Source organism: Pongo abelii, chromosome 23, assembly GCF_028885655.2.
Source record: "Pongo abelii isolate AG06213 chromosome 23, NHGRI_mPonAbe1-v2.0_pri, whole genome shotgun sequence".
NCBI lineage: Eukaryota > Metazoa > Chordata > Mammalia > Primates > Hominidae > Pongo > Pongo abelii.
The window spans coordinates 24217712-24244117 of record NC_085929.1 but is presented as its reverse complement, the minus strand read 5'-3'; the positions used below and the strand labels follow the sequence as shown (position 1 = coordinate 24244117).

General features: G+C 40.9%; 1 protein-coding gene across 1 annotated transcript in view; it reads right to left on the bottom strand.

Annotated features, from left to right (window-relative positions):
• Positions 1-26406, bottom strand: part of BCL2L13 (BCL2 like 13) — a 79555-nt gene that overhangs the window by 7394 nt on the left and 45755 nt on the right. The window contains 2 exon segments of the mRNA XM_009234083.4: positions 20570-20713; positions 26269-26338. Of these exon segments, the coding sequence (XP_009232358.4) occupies positions 20570-20713; positions 26269-26338 (214 nt within the window).

Genomic DNA, 26406 nt, shown 5'->3' with positions numbered 1-26406 from the left:
CAAACCATTATGAGTTATTTCTAAGGGGCAAGGTAACAAGAAAAGTGTGCAGCATAAAAATTTCTTGGCCGGGCGTTGTGGCTCATGCCTGTAATCCCAGCACTTTGGGAGGCTGAGGCGGGCGGATCACGAGGTCAGGAGATGGAGACCATCCTGGCTAACACGGTGAAACCCCGTATCTACTAAAAATACAAAAAATTAGCCGGGCACGGTGGCTCACGCCTGTAATCCCAGCACTTTGGGAGGCCGAGGAGGGTGGATCACAAGGTCAGGAGATCGAGACCATCCTGGCTAACACAGTGAAACCCCGTCTCTACTAAAAATACAAAAAATTAGCCGGGCGTGGTGGCTCACGCCTGTAATCCCAGCACTTTGGGAGGCTGAGGTGGGCGGATCACCTGAGGTCAGGAGTTCGAAACCAGCCTGGCCAACATGGCGAAACCCTGCCTCTACTAAAAAATACAAAACTTAGCCAGGCATGGTGGCATGTGCCTGTAATCCCAGCTCCTCGGGAGGCTGAGGCAGGAGAATTGCTTGAACCCAGGGAGCGGAGGTTGCAGTGAGCCAAGATCGCACCACTGCACTCCAGCCTGGGCGGCATTAAGACTTCTGTCTCAAAACAAACAAACAAAAAATTTCTTATAAGGGTTATGACTTAAAAAAAAAAAAAAAACTATTTCCATTTATTTAAAAGAATGTATTTTTTTAACCACCCTGAAGCCCTCTCCCAAGCCCTGGACTAAATGGAATAAAGCTTTTTGCAGCATAACAAAAGTTTTTAAATTAAAAAATAACAAAAATTTAAAAACTAAAAGAACGTAAATATGAACAGGGCTCTGCTACTTCCTGGGAACATGAGATTAGCAGATACTCAACAATCCCCACAGGAACTGTGGAACAATCTGAATCAGGTGAAGAGGCTCCTGAATGTCTGAATTTCGCACATCTCAAATGCAGCGTGGGGCATGTGGAAATTGGAGTCTCGCTCTGTCCCCCAGGCTGGAGTGCAGTGGCGCGATCTCGGCTCACTGCAAGCTCCACCTCCCGGGTTCACGCCATTCTCCTGCCTCAGCCTCCCCGCCGAGTAGCTGGGACTACAGGCGCCCGCCACCACGCCCGGCTAATTTTTTGTATTTTTAGTAGAGACAGGGTTTCACCGTGTTAGCCAGGATGGTCTTGATCTCCTGACCTCGTGATCCACCCGCCTCGGCCTCCCAAAGTTCTGGGATTACAGGCATGAGCCACCACGCCCGGCCTATTATTATCAATTTTTTAAAACTTTTTATTCTTTTAGTATTGAGATTCACATTCATAAAATTCACGTAACATAAAAATTCATAGCCAGGCACAGTGGCTCACACCTATAATCCCAACATTTTGGAAGGCAAAGGAGAGAGGATCACTTCAGCTCAGGAATTTGAAACCAACCTAGGCAACACAGTGAGATCCCGTCTCTAAAAAAAAAAATTAAGGCCGAGATCGTGCCACTGCACTCCAGCCTGGACAACAAGAGTGAAACTCCGTCTCAAAAAAAGAAAAATTAAAAAATTTAAAAAATTAGCTGGGCGTGGTGATGTACACCTGTAGTCCCAGCTACTCAGCTACTCAGGAGGCTGAGGTAGGAGAATTACTTTAGCCTGGGAGGTCAAGGCTACAGTGAGCAGTGATCGTGCCTCTGCACTGCAGCCTGAATGACAGAACAAGACCCTGTCTCTAAAGAAAGAAAGAAAGAAAATGAAACCCACCATTTCTAGGTGTACCATTCAGTGGTTTTTAGTATATTCATAGTGTTGTGCAACCACACCAGAATTACCAGAAAATTTCCATCATCCCAAAAAGACACCCTTTGGTAGTCACTCTCCATTCTCCCCTTTTTCATCCCCTGGCAATCACTAATCTACGTTCTATCTCTATGGATTGCCTATTCTGAGAAGTAGAAATGGAGTCATACAATATAGCCTTTTGTATCTGGCTGCTTCCACTTAGCATAATGTTTTCAAGGCCCACCCATGTTGTAGCATGTATCAGTACTTCATTCTTCTTTTTTTTTTTTTTTTGAGATGGAGTCTCACTCTTTCGCCAGGCTGGAGTGCAGTGGCGTGATCTCGGCTCACTGAAACCTCCGCCTCCCGGATTCCAGCGATTATCCTGCCTCAGCCTCCTGAGTAGCTGGGATTACAGGCGCCCACCACCACGCCCAGCTAATTTTTGTATTTTTAGTAGAGATGGGGTTTCACCAAGTTGGCCAGGATGGTCTCCATCTCTTGACCTCATGATCCACCCGCCTCGGCCGTACTTCATTCTTCTTTATGGCTAAGAATAATATTTCATTTTATGTAGGCACGACATTTTACTTATTAATTAGCTGGTAAACATTTGGGTTGATTCTACCCTTTAGAATAGTGTTGTTATAATGTTATAAATGTTTTTGTTTGAATGCTTTTGTTATTTTGAATACAGCGCCAGGCTCTGTCTCCCACACAGAGCCTTGCTCTGTCTCCCAGGCTGGAGTGTAGCGGTGCCATCTCGCTTCACTACAACGTTGGCCTCCTGGGTTCAGGCAATTCTTCTGCCTCAGCCTCCCAAGTAGCTGGGATTACAGGCATGCACCACCATGCCTGGCTAACTGTTGTATTTTTATAGATACAGGGTTTCACCATGTTGCCCAGGCTAGTCTTGAACTCCTGATCTCAAGTGATCCACCCACCTCAGCCTCCTAAAGTGCTGGGATTACAGGCATGAGCCACCACACCTGGCCGGGTTTTTAATTCTTAAATAAGACTGCTACAAAATTAGATACTGATATAATTGCAAGGTGCTTGTAATTGGGTTGAGACTAAAGGAAACAGGGAGATAAACAAGGTGTCCTAAAAAGTAGTTCTATGACAGGAACTAGTAGTCTATGCTAATTAATAATTTTTTAAAATCTTCAAAAAGATCTCTGCCATTAGTGCCATTCCTCATATGGATTCCTTTCCCAGACTTCAAACCCCACATGGCTAAAACAGACTGTCACTGCTATACTCTTACGGGATTTCATCTCTTTCAAACTCTCATTACATTTTCATGAGTATAGGCATAATGTAAAACCATTACACATTTCTGGGACCATCATCAATAATGAATGCAAATAAAGAGTACCGCACAACCAAATGCAGTGCATAAAGTCTATATATCCATCAACTGCAGAGCTCACGCAATACAGCCAGCCAGAAGAGAACGCTTGTCGTACTGAAGACTATAAACTACAAGTACTAACTCTACATCATTTCTGTCTTACCCCATACCTAATATTTTGGCTAGCATCTATCTCATCATTTTCCCCTCCTTTTATTTAATCATTAAGTACTAAATATATCTCAATGTATTTATTCCTAAATATATCTTCTAATATCTAAATACATCTCTTCCCTTCCATCAACATTTTCTGGTATTACTTTAATATAAGCAATCTTCTTTTCCCTCCCTCCCTCCCTGTATTACTCTAATATAAGCAATCTTTCCCTTCCCTCCCCTCCTGTTTTTTTCTTTTCTCTTCTCTTCTTTTCTTTTTGAGACAGGGTCTCTCTCTGTTGCTCAGGCTAGAGTGCTGTGGCGAGAACACAGCTCACTGCAACCTCTGCCCCCAGGGCTCAAGCAACCCTCCTACTTCAGCCTTCAGAGTAGCTAGGACCACAGGCATGCACCATCATGACTGGCTAATTTTTACATTTTTTGTAGAGATGGGGTTTTGCCATGTTGCCCAGGCTGGTCTCAAATTCCTGATCTTAAGCAATCTGCCTGCTTTGGCCTACCAAAGTGTTAGGATTACAGTGTGAGCCACCATGCCTGGCCTCAATTGTTATCTTTCATAAGAAGCAATGCAAAGACTCCTAAAAGCCTGCAATCCAACTTGGATGATACAAAAAACCAGTAAGTTAAGCCAAAAATCTGGGAATCATATTGGGTTTCTCCAATTTCTGGCTTCTTCTTATCAGGAACTGCACTCTTTAGGTGCTGGTATAAAACAATCTCTACCTTCAAAGAGTTTAAAATACAGTAACAGAGGCCGGGCATTGTTGTCTCACGCCTTAAATCCCAGCATTTTTGGAGGCCCAGACAGGAGGATAAGCTTGAGCCCAGGAATTAGAGACCACCTGGGTAAGATGGTAAGACCCCACCTCTACAAAAAAAAAAAAGAAATAGCATTGGAGACAAAGAGGGTACTCTGGGAACATGAGAGATTCACGAAGAGGGAACAACAACATTGGATTTTTTTTTTTTTTTTTTTTGAGATGGAGTCTCACTCTGTTGCCCAGGCTGCCTGCCACCACACCTGGCTAACTCTTCTAATTTTTGTATTTTCACTGAAGATGGGTTTTCACCATGTCAGCCAGGCTGGTTTTGAACTCCTGACCTCAAGTGATCCACCCACCTCGGCCTCCCAAAGAGCCAAAGAGCTGGGATTACAGGTGTGAGCCACTGTGCCTGGCCAAAGTTGGATCTTAAAGAATGAAAGAGAAAACCAGCAGATCAAAGATGAGCAAGATATTCCAGGCAGAAGGAAAAGCATGAACAAAAACATGGTGCTGAAAAATATCATCATATATGCAGACTACTGGCTCTTCAGTATGCCAAAGCACAGGACAGGGGGTGAAGAAGGGCTAAGCTGGAGCTGGGGAAGGAGGAAAGATTAGGCCAATGAACGAGAAGTAAAATATCAGTACCTTTCTTGATATAAAACATTGCCTCTATCTCATAAAAGGTGCATATTTCCCCTTCGGTCTTGCTGAGACATGAATTCAAGACCCTGTCCCACAACATGGCACCTCTTACACACCATCAATTACTTAGAGGAGAAAAGATGAATCTAAGGTACCATCCGGCCATTACATAAAGGCTCAGTTTGAATGTTACAAAATAAAGTAGTTCTACATTTGAAGTCTATTTATAATTTTCTGACTCAGTTGAAAAGCAAGCGGGCAAACTCATACAATATTTAGAATGATACATTATCCCTTCTTGAGCACATTAATGTTTTCCTAGGAAACCAAACATAAATTTTTGAAAGGCTACAGCACAGTGAAGGGCATTAGAGGAGGTAAAGTCAATCTTTCTTCTCTATCGCTAGGGCCATCATTTAACCCAAATCTCTCTGTAATTGTGTGCTAGGTGTTTCCTATGGGAGGGGAGGCTTCTCCTGGCAGGTTACTCATTGTGCGCTACAAATGCCATACTAAATTCCCAAGCGCTGTCTCCTTATTCATATAGATACTGGTATTAACATTTTAGGGTAGCAGAAAAGGTTTTGCAAATATGATGAAAGGTATTAAGACCTCTCTCCCTTAAAACTGTGCTTTCATACAAAGCAACATACCATTTTAGAGGAAATTTTAGACTCCCTGAAGCACATCTATGGACCCCAGTTTAAGACCCTGATCTGGCTCCATCAGAGTCTGGCTTAAATTCCACTGTATTTAATCTTCCTCTCTTATTTCTCCTGAACTCCTAGACAGCACTGAGTCTGGGCCACACAAATTATCAAAATATCTATTTTGTACCATACTTCTCACTAATTTTTTCACACGTATTAGTCATCTTCTCAATGACATTATAAATACTTCAAGGGAGAAAACATGCTTTAAACTTCTTTGTTATCCCCCAGGTAATGCCTAACATATGCTGAGCAAACAGTAATGCTCAATAAATGCTTGGATGATAGGAAAGTTGGTCCCATCTTTGACATGAAAGCTCTAAACATCAACTACTGTTAGGTACAGCTCTTTATTCATCTCTGTATTTCCATACTTCTGAACTGTACCTGTGTCTTTGTTGCCCAAGGTCACACAGCACTGGTGCTAAAAACAATTCCAACCCCCAAACAGAATGACTGAAGTCACACAGTCCCATCAATTCAGAAAACCCAGAATGCTCTCCCAATTCTGCCCATCTGAATCCTTCTTGTTACTTCTAAACTCATAGGATTTATTTGTTACTCCTTGCTATAAAACATACAGGAAATAGTGTGGATCTGCCTTATAACTATAAGCTCCTGGAGACTAAGGATATATTTTTATAATATTTTTGTTGCACTGGTTTCTTTTCTCAGCCACACTCTTCCCATGTGCCTCACAGAATTCAATACATATTTTATTATATTAATATAATGTTATGTATCGTTATATTAACTGGGTGCAGTGGCTGACGCCTGTAATCCCAGCAGTTTGGGAGGCCAAGGTGGGTGGACTGTTTGATTTGAGCCCAGGAGTTCGAGACTAGCCTGGGTTACATAGTGAGATCCTATCTCTATAAAAAATACAAAAATTGGCCAGGAGTGGTTGCACATGCCTGTAGTCCCAGCTACTCAGGAGGATGAGGTAGGAGGATTCCTAGAGCCTGGGAAGTGGAGGTTGTAGTGAGCCAAGTCTGTGCCACTGTACTCCAGCCTGGGTAATCGAGACCCTATCTCAAAACAAACAAACAAACAACAACAACAAAAAATATATATATATATAAAATTAACATTGAAGTCTTTGGAAACTTATTAAGGCTGGCCCAGTTCTTGAACCTGGGGTCTTTTCCACTGAATAGCTGTCACTTCTCTTTCTGCATCTTTGCCCACATTGATGAAACATTCTTTTCTTTTCCTTATGATTTTTAGTAGAAACGAGGTCTTGCTATGTTGCCCAGGCTGGTCTCAAATTTCTGGGCCCCAGTGATCCTCCCGAAGTGCTGGGATTACAGGCATGAGCCACCATGCCCGGCCAGAACATTCTTTATGTGCAATATAACGTGTACCATAACCTGCCGTTCTAGACCTCCAAGTCTCTCTGAAGAGTAAATATATGTTTTCCAACTTCTACTATAAACAAAGAAGAAAGACACTCAGTGGAGGTCTGAACAGGACTGAATAATCTCAGATCGTAACCAAAGCTCAGTTTAGGATATATCATAAATGGTTCAAACATACAAGATTCAAAACATAATAAACACCTTTCTACGTTCTAGTAGAGGTCTTTTGTTACTGTTGAGTCACGGTGCCCCCAAGCTACCTAAGCTGATCTAACGAATCCTTGCTACTTTTCAACAAAAGTCCTTTACTTACTTCAAGATGTGACCATACTTCTTTACAGAAGCCTTTCCTGATTAAGCCCTACTTTACTTCACAACTACCATTTATTTATTTATTTTTGAGATGGAGTCTCACTCTGTCACCCAGGCTGGAGTGCAGTTGCATGATCTTGGCTCACTACAACCTCCGCCTCCCGAGTTCAAGTGATTCTCCTGCCTCAGCCTCCCAAGTAGCTGGGATTACAGGTGTGCGCCATCACACCTGGCTATTTTTTTTTTTTTTTTTGAGATGGAGTCTCACTCTGTTGCCCAGGCTGGAGTGCAGTGGCACGATCTCTGCTCACTCCAAGCTCCACCTCCCAGGTTCATGCCTTTCTCCTGCCTCAGCCTCCCGAGTAGCTGGGACTACAGGCGCCCGCCACCACGCCCAACTAACTTTTTGTATTTTTAGTAGAGACGGGGTTTCACCGTGTTAGCCAGGATGGTCTCGATCTCCTGACCTCATGATCCGCCTGCCTCGGCCTCCCAAAGTGCTGGGATTACAGACGTGAGCCACCGCGCCCGGCCACACCTGGCTAATTTTTTAAAAACACTTTTGGTAGAAATGGGGTTTCGCCATGGTGTTGGCCAGGCTGGCCTCGAACTCCTGACCTCAAGTGATTTGCCCGCCTCGGCCTCCCAAACTGTTGGGATTACAAGCATGAGCCACTGCGCCCAGCCCATTTTTTTTCTTTGTATAGACAGTCCCCAACTTATGATGGTTCCACTTACAATATTTTGACTTTTCCATGGGTTTATCAGAGCATTAAATGCATTTTTGGCTGGGCGCAGTGGCTCATGCCTGTAATCCCAGCACTTTGGGAGGCTGAGGCGGGTGGATCACGAGGTCAAGAGATGGAGACCATCCTGGCCAACATGGTGAAATCCCATCTCTACTAAAAATACAAAAATTAGCCGGGCTTGGTGGTGCATGCCTGTAGTCCCAGCTACTCGGGAGGCTGAGGCAGGAGAATCACCTGAGCCCGGGAGGCGGAAGTTGCAGTGAGCTGACATTGCACCTGCCTGGCGACAGAGCGAGACTCCATCTCCAAAAAAAATGCATTTTCAACTTATGATGGGTTTATTTATTGGAATATGCCCCATCATAAATTGATGGGCTCTATATTCTACAATACCTACTAAAGAACTGTACTTTACCATGGCTTTCTTGATATTTGTTTAGTTTGAGCAACTAAATAATTGGCTCTTTTATGTTTAGGGTGTGTTTAACTAGTAAGTACAGAATCAGCATCTAATCAATTCATAGTCACATTCTTATGTTGAAGAGAGAAATGTAAGATTATTATAATCTCTGTTTCAAGAGTCTGTTATGCAGTTGGGGAGATTATGTAACATGGAGGTCCTCAAACTTTGCTGCCTAGAAGCACATTGCAACCCGTAACAATTAGAATCCTTAATAAAGGTAGGACCCAGGCATTATATCTGGTTAAATGTAAAAGGGTATAATTCTGCTGTAATCGATTTAACCTTATTCTTGGTCTCTCCCATACCTGAAGCCCATACATACTCTGGCACAATGAACAGGCAGAGGTAAGATGATTTAGACATTTCAGTAACTGTAAGGTAAATCGCTTCATCCACTGAATATTTACAATCACTTCAGTAATATCCCAAACTTTGCTGATTCTTGGTAAGTCACCAATAACAAAGAATGACAGTAGGCAACATGAATTAAAATAGCTACTGTTTACTTAGGGAAACATTTCTGTAATCTTCCTGAAAGACTGGAGGTCCAAGATGGAGGAGAACCCACTCACCAAAGCCATATCAACAGTTAAGCTAAATTTTCCTGTAAAGTTGTATTTACCTATCTTTTTGCCAGAACATAATCCGAATGAGTCATGCAGATCCTCTAACATCTGTTACTAAGGAATTACTGTGTCATATAATTTATATACCCAAAGGCTTATCTGTTTATTAAGTCATCTCTTCAAAAACCTCCATTTTGTGAAGATCAGAAAGAAAGGCTCAGGTACAGAGTAATTTTACAAAGAAGAAGAAAATGGTAAAATGGTAGTATAAGGTAGCACAAAGTTCCCATTTGTCCCTTATTAACTGTAGTACACTTATGTTATTTATTTGCTCTTTCAAAATTTCCAAATGAGAAACCAATACTATGGCTTAGCAGCTTTGTAATCCTCCATCCTCAAATCTCTGTAATGTAATGTCACTAACAGGAAAGTGATGAGGCATTGTGGAGGATTAAACTTTTTTCATTATTGAAACTATCAACATTTTAAAACTGGGCTAAGTCTTTTTGTTAAACGAAAAACAAGTTGGGAAAGTTAATATACAATACTGAGTAAATCTGTCACTGTCTCACCATGAGAAGATCATCCAATTTTATCAAATAATGTGCATTTCAGAGTTACGAAAAATAGTCAAAGAACATCAGTTACCTCACTACAACTGGCTTAAAACAGTGTACTCTTCTTAGTCTTTCATTTACATTAAAAATTTTTCACCAAAAAAAAAAAAAACCCTCAAAAAACGTTATTAAACTCCCACCTCCAAACTTGAGTTACCTGGAGACAAGGAACATAATTTCTTATGTTCTTTATTCTTAATCTTGGAGTCACCTCTGCTCTCACTTTCTATTCATACTCTACAAGTTTTGTAATCTGTTTTCATGCCATGTCAAAAGATGTGCCTTACAATTACACAGTTCTTCAAACAGAAGGGTCATCCAGTGGTCAGAGAGGTCTCAAGTGACAACTGATAGGAATTCTCAACAGGTTACTTACCTGCACTTCTAAAAACAGAGCCTCTAATAGCAATAACTGATTAAATAAGCAAAAACAAAAACAAGAGCCATAACGAAAACACTAAGAATTTTAGTTCTCAGAAAACAGACCTTTAGGGCTCTAAGCCAAGTAAGTAAAATGGATATTTCAAAAGTTCCATCATGGATGGGCATGGTGGCTCACACCTGTAACCTTAGCACTCTGGGAGGCGGAGGCAGGCAATCACTTGAGCCCAGAATTTTGTGACCAGCCTGGGCAGCATGGCAAAATTGCATCTCTACAAAAAAATACAAAAATTAGGTGAGTGTGGTGGTGCATGCCTGTGGTCCCGGCTACTCGAGAGGCTGAGGTGGGAGGATCGTTTGAGCCCAGGAGGTAAAGGATGCAGCGAGCCGAGATTGTGCCACTGCACTCCCGCCTGGCCAACAGAGTGAAACCCTGTCTCAAAAAAAAAAAAAGAAAAAGGCCCATCATGAAGAAATAAGGGAAAAGTCAATAAACTGAAAATCAAAAGTAAAAATGTCTCTTCCTCTTATGATTATTTTTTAATGAGGGTCTCACTCTGTCACCCAGGGGCTACGGTGCAGTGGCATAATCATAACTCACTACAGCCTGAAAATCCTGGGCTCAACAGATCCTCCCTCCTCAGCCTCTTGAGTTGCTGGGATTACAGGCATGAGCCACCGCACCACCACACCTGGCTTTTCCCCTTATTTTTTAACAGCTCAAAGTTAACAAAAGATTGAAGAACGTTCTTTGTTCCACATCTAGAGGACCTTTTCATCTCATCTAAGACGTTAGATCAAGTTTGTCTGATCACAACTTTGGCATAATATATTGTTTAGAAGCCAATTCAGATTTATTTATTGATTTATTTATTTACTTATTTTTATTTTTATTTTTTTTGAGACAGAGTCTCGCTCTGTCACCCAGCCTAGAGTGTAGTGGCGCGATCGCCACTCACTGCAAGCTCCGCCTCCTGGGTTCACACCATTCTCCTGCCTCAGCCGCCCGAGTAGCTGGGACTACGGGTGCCCACCACCACGCCCAGCTAATTTTTTTGTATTTTTAGTAGAGACGGGGTTTCACTGTGTTAGCCAGGATGTTCTCGATCTCCTGACCTCGTCATGATCTGCCCGCCTCGGCCTCCCAAAGTGCTGGGATTACAGGCATTTATTTATTTTTTATTTTTATTTACTTTTTTTGAGATGGAGTCTTGCTCTGTCACCCAGGCTGCAGTGCAGTGGCATGATCTCAGCTCACTGCAACCTCCGCCTCCCAAGTTCAAGCAATTCTCTTGCCTCAGCCTCCGGAGTAGCTAAGATTACAGGTATGCGCCACCATGCCCGGAGAACTTTTTTTTTTTAATTTTTAGTAAAGACGGGGGATTCACCATGTTGCTGGTCTCAAAGTCCTGACCTCAAATGATCTGCCTGCCTCGGCCTCCCAAAGTGCTGGGATTACAGGCGTGAGCCACTGCACCCGGCCAATTCAGATTAAATAGCTTTATGTCTTGCTGTCATGGCCTCCCTACCTTACAATGTATTTCTGTATTTAGGACATGTGACATTTTAATGAAGATTCACTGAACATTCTGTGCTGTTATGTAAGAAGTCTTAAAAGAAAGAACAGATTACTAAGCTTTTACTCCTGGGGACCAATTCACATAAAACAAAAATATAAAAATAGCAGCCTTTTTTTTTTTTTTTTTTTTTTTTTAAGACAAGGTCTAACTGTTGCCCAGGCTGGAGGTCAGTGGCACAATCTTGGCTTACTGCAGCCTTGACTTCCCAGGCTCAAGTGATCCTCCTGCCTCAGCCTCCTGAGTAACTGGGACCACAGATTACTTCCAGTTAATTTTCATATTTTTTGTAGAGACGGGCTCTCACTCACCATGTTGCCCAGGCTGGTCTTGAGCTCCCGGACTTGGGCAATCTGCCTGTCTCGGCCTCCCAAAGTGCTGGGATTACAGGAGTGAGCCACCGCACCCGGTCAACGTTTTCTTTTGTTTTAGTCTCACTCTGTTGCCTAGGCTGGAGTGCAGCGGCACAATCTCAGCTCCTGGGTTCTGCAACCTGGGTTCAAGAGATTCTCCTGCCTCAGCCACCTGCGTAGTTGGGATTACAGGAACCCACCACCATGCCTGGCTAATCTTTCTATTTTTATTTTTTATTTTATTTATTTATTTATTTTTCCTGAGACAGAGTCTCTCTCTGTTCACCCAGGTTGGAGTGCAGTGGCGTGATCTTGGTTCACTGCAAACTCCGCCTCCTGGGTTCAAGCAATTCTCCTGCCTCAGCCTCCCGAGCTGCTGGGACTACAGGCATGCACCACCATGCCTGGCTAATTTTTGTATTTTTCATAGAGATGGGGTTTCACCATGTTGGCCAGGCTGGTCTCGAACTCTGGACTTCAGGTGATCCACCCACCTTGGCCTCCCAAAGTGTTGGGATTACAGGTGTGAGCCACCACGTCCGGCCTCAATTTTATATTTTTGAGACAGGGTTTTGCCATGTCACCGGGCTGGAGCCTCTTTTTTTTTTTTTGCAGATGGAGTCTCGCTCTGTCGCCCAGGCTGGAGTGCAGTGGCGCAATCTTGGCTCACTGCAACCTCTGCTTCCTGGGTTCACGCCATTCTCCTGCCTCAGCCTCCCGAGTAGCTGGGACTACAGGCGCCTGCCACCATGCCCAGCTAATTTTTTGTATTTTTTAGTAGAGACGGGGTTTCACCGTGTTAGCCAGGATGGTCTCGATCTCCTGACCTTGTGAGCCGCCCACCTCGGCCTCCCAAAGTGCTGGGATTACAGGCGTGAGCCACCACGCTCGGCCGAGCCTCTCTTAATAATTAGTGTCATAATGAAGAGCAGGCTTTCACTAAAAGAAAAAGAGCTGTTTTGGATAATATATGACTTACAACTTATCATATTAGAAGAATAATATCTACAAGTAGCCTCGGAACCATTCTAACAATCTAAATAGTTTTTAATACAAAATATTTGTGTTGCTGAGTTATCTGTCTCTTTGGCTTTACTGAAATAAAATGCAAAGGAGTGATTTCGAGGGCTCAAAAATATAAAACTAGCTGGGATAAACCGTGAGTTTAAATACGCACAAAAAAGCAGAGAACTATGTCTTTTTTGTTTTTGTTTTTAAATAAATGAAGCCAGAGGGTTTGAGTAACTTGCCCAAGGTCCCTTAGCTTGCTATGACAAATTGGATAGCAACAACAGGTAACCCTTATATAATTCTTATCATATGCCCTTCTAAAGACTTCACTTAATCTATTTAAACCTCACAACAATGCTATGAGAGGATTATTATTACTTCCATTTCACAGACATGGAAACCAAAACAAGTAAAGAAGATAAGTAGTTTTCCCAAAGTAATAAAGCTGGGATTCAAGCCCAGGCAGTTTGCCTCCAGGGTCTGTATTTTTACCAACTATGCTGTCCTACCTCTTAGATGAAGTCCCTGATTGCCTTCTGGTGCTTTTCCGTCTGTAATACAGTACCTTTTGAGTTAATGGCCAGAAGTATTCATAGATAGAACATACTATACTTGGTGTTTTTTTTTCAAGCAAACACACAAAGACACATGCATTAAACTCTTCAATTAAAAAGGGAAGTAGAGAAGAAACATAAGTAGATAAAAGGAATATAACAAAATAAATGTAAAATAAAATACAAATATAACTTTTCTTTGGTGGTAGGAACTAAGTAAAAAACCAAGTCAAGGAATATATCAAAATAAAAATAAAATAAAATACAAACATTACTTTACTTTGGTGGTAGACGTAAGTAAAAATCAGGTTGACAATCGCTCAAAGACCTATTACAAAAACTGGCTGCATCATGATGTCTATATTGATTGTATTTTTTTGTTTCACTTTTTTTTTGGTGGGGGCAGGGGGTCACATCAATTACAAATTATTCTGCCACCTCAAGCAATATTTTACCTTCTGAGACATAGCTGCTGCTGAGCTGAGCTCCTATGAACTTAACTTTTCCATCTGAAGAAGCTTTGGCAAAATTCCAAAGCCCATCTACATTGGTAAATTTTTTAAGGACTCATTTCCCTTAAGATTTATGCCAACAAACCTCTATCATTACTTCTTAGACTTTATATATATATCTGTCAAGAAAAAGAGCTGTTTTGGATAATATATTAGTTACAACTTATATTAGAATAACATCTGCAAGTAGTCTTAGAATGATTCTGACAATCTAAATCATTGCTAATATAAAATATTTGTATTGTTGGGAGTATCCATCTCTTTGGCTCCAGTGACACAAAACACACAAAGGCTCCACTGACATTTTGTAACTTCGAGGGCTCAAAAATATAAAACTAGCAGCTAGTTTTATATTTTTGAGCCCTCGAAGTTACAAAATGGAAACAGATCACTGCTTTGGACCCTTATAACCAAATGCACCTCTCAGATCACTATTAACCTAAAATAAGAAAATGGAGAGTGTTGAAGAAATTAGAGAAGTAATTTTCTACCCAACATGATGAGGAAGATCCACAAAAAATACATTTCAGAGTATAACACAGTAAACATCCACACCCACATATACAGCAGGCAGATTTCCCAAAACAGTACTTACTCTTACTAAATTGATTTTAGCTGCAACCCACTTCATTAATTTCAGATCATCCCTGTGTGTCACCTCCCACAATATGAAAACTATTCTAACAAATTAACCTAAAAGCTTCCAAGAGATAGTCTTTAAATATCCTAGATTAAACAAACAAAAACCTATTCTAAAATCAGAAGCTTCGTGTCAAAAGAAAATGACAAAGATTAATTTTATTCAAAATACTTAAATATTACAATAGACATTAGATGACATTCTCTCCAGTAATCTTTTATGGAATCTAAAAGTAAATCTTTCAGAAGAAGTATTTATCATGTGACGACAGAGAAAGTAAAATACAAGCCTTACCACAGTGGACTTGCTCTGCCCTTTCCAGGAGACAGACAGACTTCCAACGTAGCAACACAAGCCCAGGAAATGAAAGAGAATGAGGAGGGAGGGAGCAAGGATGACTCAGGGAGAATTACAGCACATGAACCAGCCTGTGCCCTCACAGGGCTGCAGGGCAAATAAAAGTCAAAACTGAAACTAAGAGGGAATGGTGATCAGACTTAAGGAGGGAAAAAACTCACACTCTTCAGAGACGCATGTGAAAACCTGGCATTTGTAAAAATGTGACATTTTCACAAAACACTTTCACATCATTATTTTTGTGAGACAGAGAAGCTATTCTTCCCTTTTTGTAGTTGAAACTGAGGTTCAGAGAAGTTAAATGAATCCTTCCAAAACACAGGGCTAGTGTTCGGCAGAGCTGGGGCAAGAAACACATCTTGTGATTTCTAATCCTTTTCTCAGTTCATCATTCACTGAGTAAAAAGGCAGACTGAAAAAGAAAAACAAGGTAGAAAGAGAAAACAGCCTGGGCAAGGTGGCGCATGCCTGTAATCCCAGCACTTTGGGAGGCCAAGGGGGGAGGATTGCTTGAGGCCAGGAGTTTGAGACCAGCTTGGGCAACATAGTGAAACCTCTCTTTGCAAAAAATAAGCCAAGTGTGGTAGTGCATGCACACCTGTGGTCCCAGCTACTAGGGAGGCTGAGGTGGGAGGATTACTTGAGCCCAGGAAGTTGAGGCTGCAAATGAGCCATGATCATGTCACTGTACTCCAGCCAGGGCAACAAAGCAAGACCCTGTTTCTAAGGCCTAGCCATTTCTGTTAATGATTCAGAAAACAAAATATTATTTTTCTCCTTCAAATCTGTATGTCCAAAGCCTACCTGTTGCTAACCGACTATGTGCTATCACTCATTCATCCAACAGATTATGGCTGCTGGCACCACCTCCTCTGCTGCAGGTTTTCAAAAGTAGCTGCACTTTGAGAGGTAGGCAGTTTGTTTCACTTGATGTTGTGTTCAAGTGACTAATGACAAATACATTCCCCGTGGAAATCATACCACAGGCTTTATATAACAGACATGTGATATCATGTGGTCAAATGATTCTCTTCTGGAAGGGTTTTAAGAGCTGTCAATGTAATGTTCAGCACACAGTATCTTAAGGAGATTCATGTTGACAGCTTATGTGTCACAGGATACATTTTCACCAACTGGTATTTAAAAAAAAGCAATATTGGCCGGGCACGGTGGCTCACGCCTGTAATCCCAGCACTTTGGGAGGCTGAGGCGGGTGGATCACGAGGTCAGGAGATCAAGACCATCCTGGCTAACACAGTGAAACCCCGTCTCTACTAAAAATACAAAAAATCAGCCGGGTGTGGTGGCGGCCGTCTGTAGTCCCAGCTACTCGGGAGGCTGAGGCAGGAGAATGGCGTGAACCTGGGAGGCGGAGCTTGCAGTGAGCCAAGATAGTGCCACTGCATTCCAGCCTGGGCGACACAACGAGACTCCGTCTGAAAAAAAAAAAAAAAAATGCAGTATCTTGGTTTTTTGTTTGTTTGTTTGAGACAGAGTTTCACTCTTGTTGCCCAGGCTAGAGTGCAATGGCACGATCTCGGCTCACTGCAACCTCTGCCTCCCTGGTTTAAGCAATTCTCCTGCCTCAGCCTCCCAAGTAGCTGGTATTACAGGTGCCTGCCACCACACCCAGATAATTTTTTTTGATCAATCAAAACCTTTAATGCTCAGTTTTCACAAACACTATCAAGTCTATCAAATTTCCAGATTTACAGCAAAATGTACCCCCTAAAAAAGTGTACATTCTTCACTTTCTCCTATACTTTTTTTTTTTTGGCCTATCTTTCAAAACTGAGCACTGGGTATTTTTAACATAAGCCATGTCATATGTACAGTTTAACTATGTTTCAGGAATAAACAAAATCCATGATATTTTAGTAACTCATAGTGTATTTATAGAATGAAAAGTTCTCTGTCAAAATACACTTTTCACTGGGAAAAATAAATAAAATAGACAAATGGATCTACACAAAGTAAACATTAACTTTGGTAGATTTCAGTGTAGTTCATAACAAGCATATTTGCCCTTATTCCCCCAGAGCTGCTCAACTACCAAGAATTTTTAAAATATTTTAACTGAGATTTTATTATGTTGGCATTTGTTTCTCATTCCACATCATCTTCAGCCACACCCAGACAATTTTTGTATTTTTAGTATCGATGAGGTCTCACCATGTTGGCCAGGATGGTCTCAAACTCCTGACCTCAGGTGATCCGCCTGCCTTGGCCTCCTGAAGTGCTGGGATTACAGGCATAAGCCACTGCACCCGGCCTAATATCTTAGTTTTAAACACAAGCAAATGGAGAGCTTAGACCGAACAATGTGAAATACAGATTGGACATTCAAATTTAGAGATAAAATACATTTGAAATATGAATGAAGGCCAGGTGCAGTGGCTCATGCCTGTAATCCCAGCACTTTGGGAGGCCTAAGTGGGTGGATCACTTGAGGCCAGGAGTTTGAGACCAGCCTGCCAACATGGCGAAGCTCTATCTCTACGAAAAATACAAAAAGTAGCTGGTCATGGTGGCACACACCCGTAATCTCAGCTACTCAGGAGGCTGAGGCACAAGAATAGCTTGAACCTGGGGGGCGGAGGCTGCAGTGGGCTGCAATTGCGCACTGCACTCAAGCCAGGATGACAGAGCAAGACTGTTTCAAAAAAAAAAGAAGTATTAATGAACTAGTTATCCATGCAGTAGATCTTTTCTTTTGGCACAGATACTGGAGTTGAGTAATATACTTACTTTCTCTGTAACAAATTACAATCCCCAAACAAACCTTGATGTACTACATCATCATAAAACTGAAAGCTGAGAAGGGAGTGCATAATATTCCCTGCATTTTTCTTCCCTTGTTGTAAAGCACCATATGGGATAAGTGGCAGTTAACCTGGGATGTCTCCTGGCTATCACACAAACCATACACTACAATGGCCAAAGGTTTTAAAAAGTACTAAAGTAGGAAGACAACAATAACAATAAATTGTCACAATTCTTATTTTTAAGAACAGCTCAAAGAATATTTTTATCTTCCTAAGACAAATGCTCAGGATTTTATTCAGTAAGCATTTACCAAGCACGTAAACCTAGGATGTTTGATATTAGTATCCATAGTAATTAAATTTACATATTTTAAAAATTAACTCAAACCCTCAGACGCATAGTGGCTAAAAAACAATAATGAGTAGTATACTTTATGAAAAGTACTCTCTCTACAGAATCACTGACTGTTGGGCAAATTACAACAAATAAACTTAAAAACCATTTCTAGGCCCAAAGAAAGAAAGAAAGAAAGAAAAAAACCCTGGAGCAAGAATGGAAGTGAAAAGACTAAAGTAATAAACAGTGAGATTAAACCAAGGAGATGAGTGACGTCCGCATAAATGTCACTTCCTCGGTGCAGCCTCCCCGAGTAACATAAAAACTCTGATTCCCCACATCATGTGTGTCTCCCTGCGTTGCTGTCACAGCATGTAACACCATGTAGTATATGAAGGTACACTACGTATCTTCACTGTGGTCTCTCCATTAGAGTGTCATCCATCTCAGGTCAAGGACACGCTCTGCTGACAGCTCTCTACTGAGAACCCACAACAGGGCACAGTATGCAGCAGGTGCTCAATAAATGGCTGAACAATGAATGACTGCTTGGCACAAGAGAAGTTGAAATAAAAAGATAAACTAAGATATAGATACAAATGCTGGGATGTATATACTGATATTTTAAAGAATAAGAGGAGGGGCCAGGCAGTGGCTTATGCCTATAATCCCAGCACTTTGGGAGGCTAAGGCAGGCAGATCACAAGGTCAAGACCATCCTGGCCAACATGGTGAAACTCCGTCTCTACTAAAAATACAAAAATTAGCTGCGCATGGTTGTGCGTGCCTATAGTCCCAGCTACTCAGGAGGCTGAGGCATAAGAATTGCTTGAACCCAGGAGGCGGAGGTTGCAGTGAGCTGAGATCGGGCCACTGCATTCCAGCCTAGCGACAGAGCGAGACTCCATCTCAAAAAAAAAAAAAAAAAAAAAAGAATAAGAGGAGGGAGGGAGGGAGGGAGGGAAGGAGGGAAGGTTCAGTTCAGCTAAGTAAGACAAGACAAGAAATCCTAACCAGAAGCTATAATCAGGTCTCGAGCATAAACATTTATTTGGCAAGTATTTTCATTAATGTCATTTTTAATTTATATAGTTCATCCAAACTATTTAACTACTATTAAAAAAGAAACACGGCCGGGCGTGGTGGCTCACACCTCTAATCCTAGCATTTTGGGAGGCCAAGGCAGGAAGACTGCTTGAGCTCAGGAGTTTGAGACCAGCCTGGGCAACATAGAAAGACCCTGTCTCTTTTTATTTAAAAAGAAATAAATATTTTAAAAATAAAAATAAAAAAAGAAATAAGTACATTTCTAAGTATGATGTGGAAGGAAGCCCACATTGTACAATACCTCTACATTTAAAACTACCAAGTATTATTGCGAGAAATTAAAGATATCCTTTAATATCAAAGGGATATTTAACATTTGGGGCTGGATTATTTAAAAAGAAAAAAATCATAGATTTTAGGACAAAAAAACATTTTTAGAGACAAAGAACATAACTGTAATAACAAAACATTCAATTCACCAGGGGTCAATAATTACAACTTTTAGTCACCTACAATTGACAGAACTAAAGGGAAAATGGAAAATCTACCACCATAGTAGCAAATCGAACATGTCTCTCTTAGTAAATAATCAGACAAAATAATTGGAAATGACTGAAAGATTTAAAACACGTAATTATTAAGACTGATTAAATGTAAATGGACATGTACAGACTTCTGCACCAACAATTAGAGAATATATGTTCTGAAACATACATAAAAATATACGTGTGTATATATATACGTGTGTGTGTGTGTGTGTGTATGTATACATATATATTTTGTTGTTGTTGTTGTTGCTCTGTTGCCCAGGCTGGAATGCAGTGGCGCCATCATGGCTCACTGCAACCTCCGCCTCCCGGGTTCAAGTGATTCTCCTGCCTCGGCCTCCTGAGTAGCTGGGATTACAGGCACATGCCACCAAGCCCAGTTAATTTTTTGTATTTTTTTGTACAGATGGGCTTTCGTCATGTTGACCAGGCTGGTCTTGAACTCCTGACCTCAGGTGATTCATCCACCTCAGCCTCCCAAAGCACTGGGATTACAGATGTGCACCACTGCACCCAGCCCTATATATATATTTTTTTAATTGATCATGATAGTAGGCTATAACTCAAGTTTCAATGCCATGATGGTCGTGCTTTCTGATGAAACAGAATTAAATTAGTAATTGAAAACAAAATTTTTAAACCTGTAAATATTTGGAAATTTAAAAATACATTTCTAAGTAACTCAAGGGTCAAAGAACATATAAGGGAAATTTATAAACAACTGAACCAACTGAGTAATAATAATAATCACATATCAAAAAGTATGGGATAGAGCACGGCACAGTGGTGGGCACCTATAGTCCCAGCCTGTGCTCTTGGCTATTCAGGACCTGAGGCAGGATCACTTGAGCCCAGGAGTTTGAGACCGAAGCCTGCCATGATAGTGCCAGCAATTAGACACTGCACTCCAGCCCGGGTAACACAGCAAGAACCCATCTCTTAAGAAAAACAACAACAACAAACCTAATTTTTTTTCAAGAAAATATTTTTAATATGTAACAGCTCATACCCAGCCACCTTGCTGAATGATGTACTCTGCCGAATAGTCCTCCAGATATGTCACGCCAAACTGCAGCAGTGCACTCAAAGGTTCTTGACCACGTCTTGTCAATTCCAAAAGCATTTGTCGTAGCAAAACCAGAGGCACCAAAATCTTCAATGCAAAGATGAGAGAATAAAAAACCACACTGAAATTCTTATAATGTGTTTTATATGTTCAACTACTAGAAAATTATATTTAAATGCATCATTAAGGTATTTTATTTTCATTATATAAAGGAAATAAAACAGTAACTTCTATTAGGATTTTTCTGAATACTCCATGTAGGTTTTATACAATAGGGAGGCAGAAATAGTTATTGAAAATAATTAGGCATGTGTGTGCATGTATGTGTGTGACAGAAATAACATATACAGAAGGAAATTCACTGATGCATTATTAATTAATTTCTTTTTCCTTTTCTTTTTTTTTTTGAGATGGAGTCTCGTTCTTTCGTCCAGGCAGTGGCACAGTCTTGGCTCACTGCAGCCTCCGCCTCCCAGGTTCAAGCGATTCTCTGCTCAGCCTCCTGAGTAGCTGGGATTACAAGTGTACGCCATGACGCCTGGCTAATTTTTTGTATTTTTAGTAGAGATGGGGTTTCACCATGTTGGCCAGGCTGGTCTCAAACTCCTGGCCTCAAGTGATCTGTCCACCTCGGCCTCCCAAAGTGCTGGGATTATAGGCGTGTGCCACCATGCCCAGCCTGAAGCATTATTTATAATAGCAGAAAACTAGAATTACAACAGAAACTAACTAGAGTCCCTGTCTTCCTTTAAAAAAAAAATGCATATTGAAAAAAACTAAGTATTCAGGTAGCCATCTGCATGCAGTCTCTTTTGTCTAAAACATCAAGAGGTCCATATGCCTGCAAAAGGAATGCAAAAGGAAATGAAACCAATTCCAGTTCCTTGTTAGTAGACTGCCAAGGAAATAACTGAGGGATGACAAAATACTTCTGCAGGAGGACAAACAAAAAACAATGAGTTTATATTTCAAACTAATATTCCTTGGCTTCTAAAGAAAGGAAGAGAAAGCAGCCCTGGGGGAATCTCTATCAAAATCTGAAAGGAAGAATGCAATGAACACATAATATCTTTACTTCTTGACATTCTAAAGGCATTCCAGCCCAAAATATATTGAAAACTCCTTAACACTGATGGAGTAGTATAGGGCTATAAAGAAGAATACATTAGGCATTTCCACAATAAGAAAATTTATACTATTAAACAAACAAACAAAAAACTGTTTATATTTTGCCTTGGGTAGGAGCAGGTAAGGAGTGGCTTATGAACCAGTGGTGCTAACCTGTATATCAACTTAAAGGCCCGGGATGTCCTGGACTTCAAAACATTCTAATTTCCCATAATAATCCACAATAATATAACATTTTAAAGTTATTCATGTTTAAGCTCTATTACCTCTTGGGGAAATGAGTTGTAAATATTTTATGCTTGTTATATAAAATACCACTTAGTTTTATTTGTTCCAAATTTAACTCTTTCATATATCGAAAAGCAGACACCCTAGTTTTACTATGTAAGAATCTAGTGATAATTCTGCAGTTCTCTTTCACTCCTGAAAGAGGAGTGAAAAGCCTCATTCACTAGACTTTCAGTCTGAAATCCACTATTCTCTTATTCTGTTTTTCGTATGGCCATTGCTCCATTGCAATGCAAAGTGATCCATTTGATCACTTAAGTTCCCTTTTCTGGATCTTCCCTATTCCAGTATCTTTCTTGAAACGCAGTAACCACAGTGCAGAAACGTCATTTTTCAGGATGGACATTTTCTATGCGGTTGGTAATACGCTTCTTGGTGGTACATGCTATGTCAGATGATTCGTTTTTTTCCCTTCATTCCTCATACAGTTATTAAATGACTATCATATACCAGGCTTACCTATTTGGCATGCTATCTTCAGGGACCTGTATGATGACGTCCAAGGCCACTGTACCGTTTAGATTGTCTTTAAGCAGCTAAATCCTAAGAGGATTTACACATAATCCTACACACAAAGCTCCATGAGTTAATTCTACAACTGACCTCCATCAACTTGACATTTTACTATCCACAAGAATTTTACATAATCTGCACAACTGATTTTTTTTGGACTCTCATCTCCCACATTATTTTTTTAAATGTTAAAACAAAACTAGATCCCCAGGCATCCACTCCTAGAAGAACCCACGACTCACACGTCTAGGTCTAAAAAGTCAGCAAATAGTTTTATGTTTGATTCTTTCTCAAAAGTCATTTCCTTACTGGATAACAGTAATCCCCACATCATATATAATTTTTTTTTCTTCAATTGTTTTTGCAATGAAATGCTAAAGTATTTTTGACCATCAAAACAGATTACCTCCACTGGCTTACGTTTATCCACACACTTATTTAATCTCCTGACATCTCTTCATACACTATGTGGTCTCTTTGTTTAACAGGTTAGACCTACTTAAATTTAGGGACATTATTCTTTTATTAAATAATATATGAGCTTGCTTGGTGCAGAAATGAAGCATACTAATTTATAGTTCTGACAGTCCCTTTCATTACAATGAATATTTATGATAACAGTGACATATTTTGCTCTACCAATCTATTTAACCCTTCTGTGACTTAACAGTCCTAATAAAAATCATATTCTACAAATTTTATCTGTACCGAATTCATTGATTAGGTTTGTCTTTGACTTGTGTGCTTCAAAATACAATGTAAGAGACAACCAGATATTTTATGTCACCCAGTGTGATGCAATAGGAAATAGATAAAACTACCCATTAGGTATTCTTGCCAAAAAGACTGAACCTGAATCTGATCAGGAAGTGTCAGACACAGAAGAACATGTTAAGTGACATCTCAGCGATATAGTCAATAAAACCCAGAAATTAGAACATTTTACAGGAAAAATAACTTGTAACTGAATTAAAGAGAGGAAAAAAGAGGGAGGATAAGTCTACATATTAAAAGAGACTTCAGTCACATATTATATTACTCCATTTATTTGAAATGTCCAGAAAAGACAAATTCATTAAGACAGAAAGTAAAGTCATTGTTGTCGGGGGCTGGGAGGAGCAGGAAAGAAAATGGGGAGTAATTACTAACAGGTGGAGTGACTACTAATAGGTATGGGCTTTCTTTTCTTTTTTTTCTGAGACAGTCTGGCTCTGTTGCCCAGGCTGGAATACAGTGGCATGATCTCGGCTCACTGCAACCTCCACCTCCCAGGCTCAAGCCATCCTCTCACCTCAGCCTCCCAGATAGCTCGGAATACAGGTGCGCACCACCATGTATGGCTTTATTTTTTTTTTTTTAGAGACAGGGTCTTGCTATGTTGCCCAGGCTGGTCTCAAACTCCTGGGCATAAGCGATCCTCCTGCCTTGGCCTCCTAAAGTGCTGGGATTACAGGTGTGAGCTACTGTACTGCATCCAGCCCTTTATAAAATATATTTCAGGCCAGGTAGGGTGGCTCATGCCTGTAATCCCATCACTTTGGGAGGCCAAGGGAGGCAGATCACCTGAGGTCAGGAGTTTGAGACCAGCCTGGCCAACATGGCAAAACCCTGTCTCTACTAAAAGTACAAAAATTAGCTGGGCATAGTGGTGGGCACCTGCAAGCCCAGCTACTTGGGAGGTTGAGGCAGGAGAATTGCTTGAACCCGGGAGGGAAAGGCTGCAGTGAGTGAGCCGAGATTGCACCACTGCACTCCAGGCCTGGGCAACAAAGCGAGACTCCAACTTGGAGGAAAAAAAAAAAAAGGCCAGGCACAGTGGCTCACACTTGTAATCCCAGCAATTTGGGAGGTTGAGGTGAGCAGCGATCACGAGGTCAGGGTTGGAGACCAGCCTGGCCAACACAGTGAAACCCCATCTCTACTAAGAATACAAAAATTAGCTGGGCAAGGTGGCGGGTGCCTATAATCCCAGCTACTTGGGAGAATCACTTGAACCTGGGAGGCAGAGGTTGCAGTGAGCCAAGATCAAGCCACTGCACTCCAGCCTGGGCGACAGAGTTAGACTCTGTCTCAAAATAAATAAATAAATAAAATAAGTCTATTTCAAATGTCTGTATCAGAGAGAATATTTTCTCTTATTCCAAAAAAACAAACGAGGCAAATAGATATCTTAACAAATTATGTACCAATAGGTAACATACAAATATTCTATTAATAGTGACTATTTGAGAATAAGGTCCCATGTGTTAAAGCTAATATAATAGCTGCTGTTTACTGAGCTTTACTATGATGCCTGATAATATGCTTAATAAGTACTGAACACGTATTATCTCATTTAATTCTAATAAAACTTATGAGGCTAGTATTATTGTTTCCCATTTCACAAATGAGAAAACTAAGATTCAGAGAGCTTCCTATAACAAACCTGCACATACACGTCCCCTGAATCTAAAATAAAAGTTGAAATTTTTTTTTTTTTGAGATGGAGTTTCACTCTTGTTGCCCAGGCTGGAATGCAATGGTGAAATCTTGGCTCACCGCAACCTCCGACTCCTGGGTTTAAGCAATTCTCCTGCCTCAGCCTCCTGAGTAGCTGAGAATACAGGCATGCGCCACCATGCCCCGCTAATTTTGTATTTTTAGTAGAGACGGGATTTCTCCACGTTGGTCAGGCTGGTTGCAAACTCCCAACCTCAGGTGATCCACCCACCTCGGCCTCCCAAAGTGCTGGGATTACAGGCATGAGCCCCTGCACCCGGCCGAAATTTTTTTTTTTTTTTTTTTAAAAGAGAACCCGCCCACAGACATATATCCAGTCCATGGCAAAGCTAAACTCTGAAACAAGTTTGGTTATGTACCTAATATACATCAATTAGGTACATAAGGTCACATGTCTGACTCATGACAAACAATTCCAAATAGAGGTAGGTGTCTGTGAAAGTACCTGTCCTGAATTTTCTCATCTCCAGCACTGTGTCCCTCAGGGCTGCCCTTCTTTCTCATACTGCACTGAGCCACCCTATACTGCATCCCCCTACACCCTGCCTTCTCAAGGTGCTAAGTAGATAATACAGTCTAAGATAGTAGATAAGCAATATGTACAGTGGAAAAAACAGAAGCTAGAATCAGATCTTAGTTCTAGTGTTGGTTCCAATATTGACTGGTCAAGGGATTCTAGGCAAGTCATTTAACTTTTCTTTCTGGTTACCTACCTAACTAGCTAAGTAATAAACAAGACCTAATAAAATCCATTCTGTCTTCTGCAAAGGACAGTTGGGATGCTCAAATGGTATGTGACACAAGACACTGTGTAAGTTATAAAACATAAATGGTATTATTCATCTAAGAGAACGGGAAGAGGCTACCTCCCAAGTGAAGTCTTTATTCTTTTTCCCCAAGACACACTCACATGTTAATAGATATATAACCATCTGGAGATAAATGTCATGTCTAACACAGAGAAATGAAGAAATGATGGGAAAATTGGGACAGAAAGGAAGGGGCCACACTATAGGACACATAATTTTGAGCCAAGCAGGACCTTGCAGCATTATTCAAAAAACCAGTTTAACCAAAAATATCCACTTAACATAGATTTGTGCATTAAAGAATGAGCTCTAACAGTTTTCTGCTGCATGATGCTAGCAATTCCTCCTATGTCTTATCATTAACACACTAAAATCTTTTAAGAGAAAAGATCATTGTGATGATACCTTATTCCAGCCGCTGGCATGAACTGTGGTCTCCAGTGTACATTCCCGAAATGCCTGATATGTCACTGGCCTGTAGAGATTTTTTTAAAAGTCTGTGTCACAAAGAAGGAAAATTCTATATTTCCAGATGAATACATA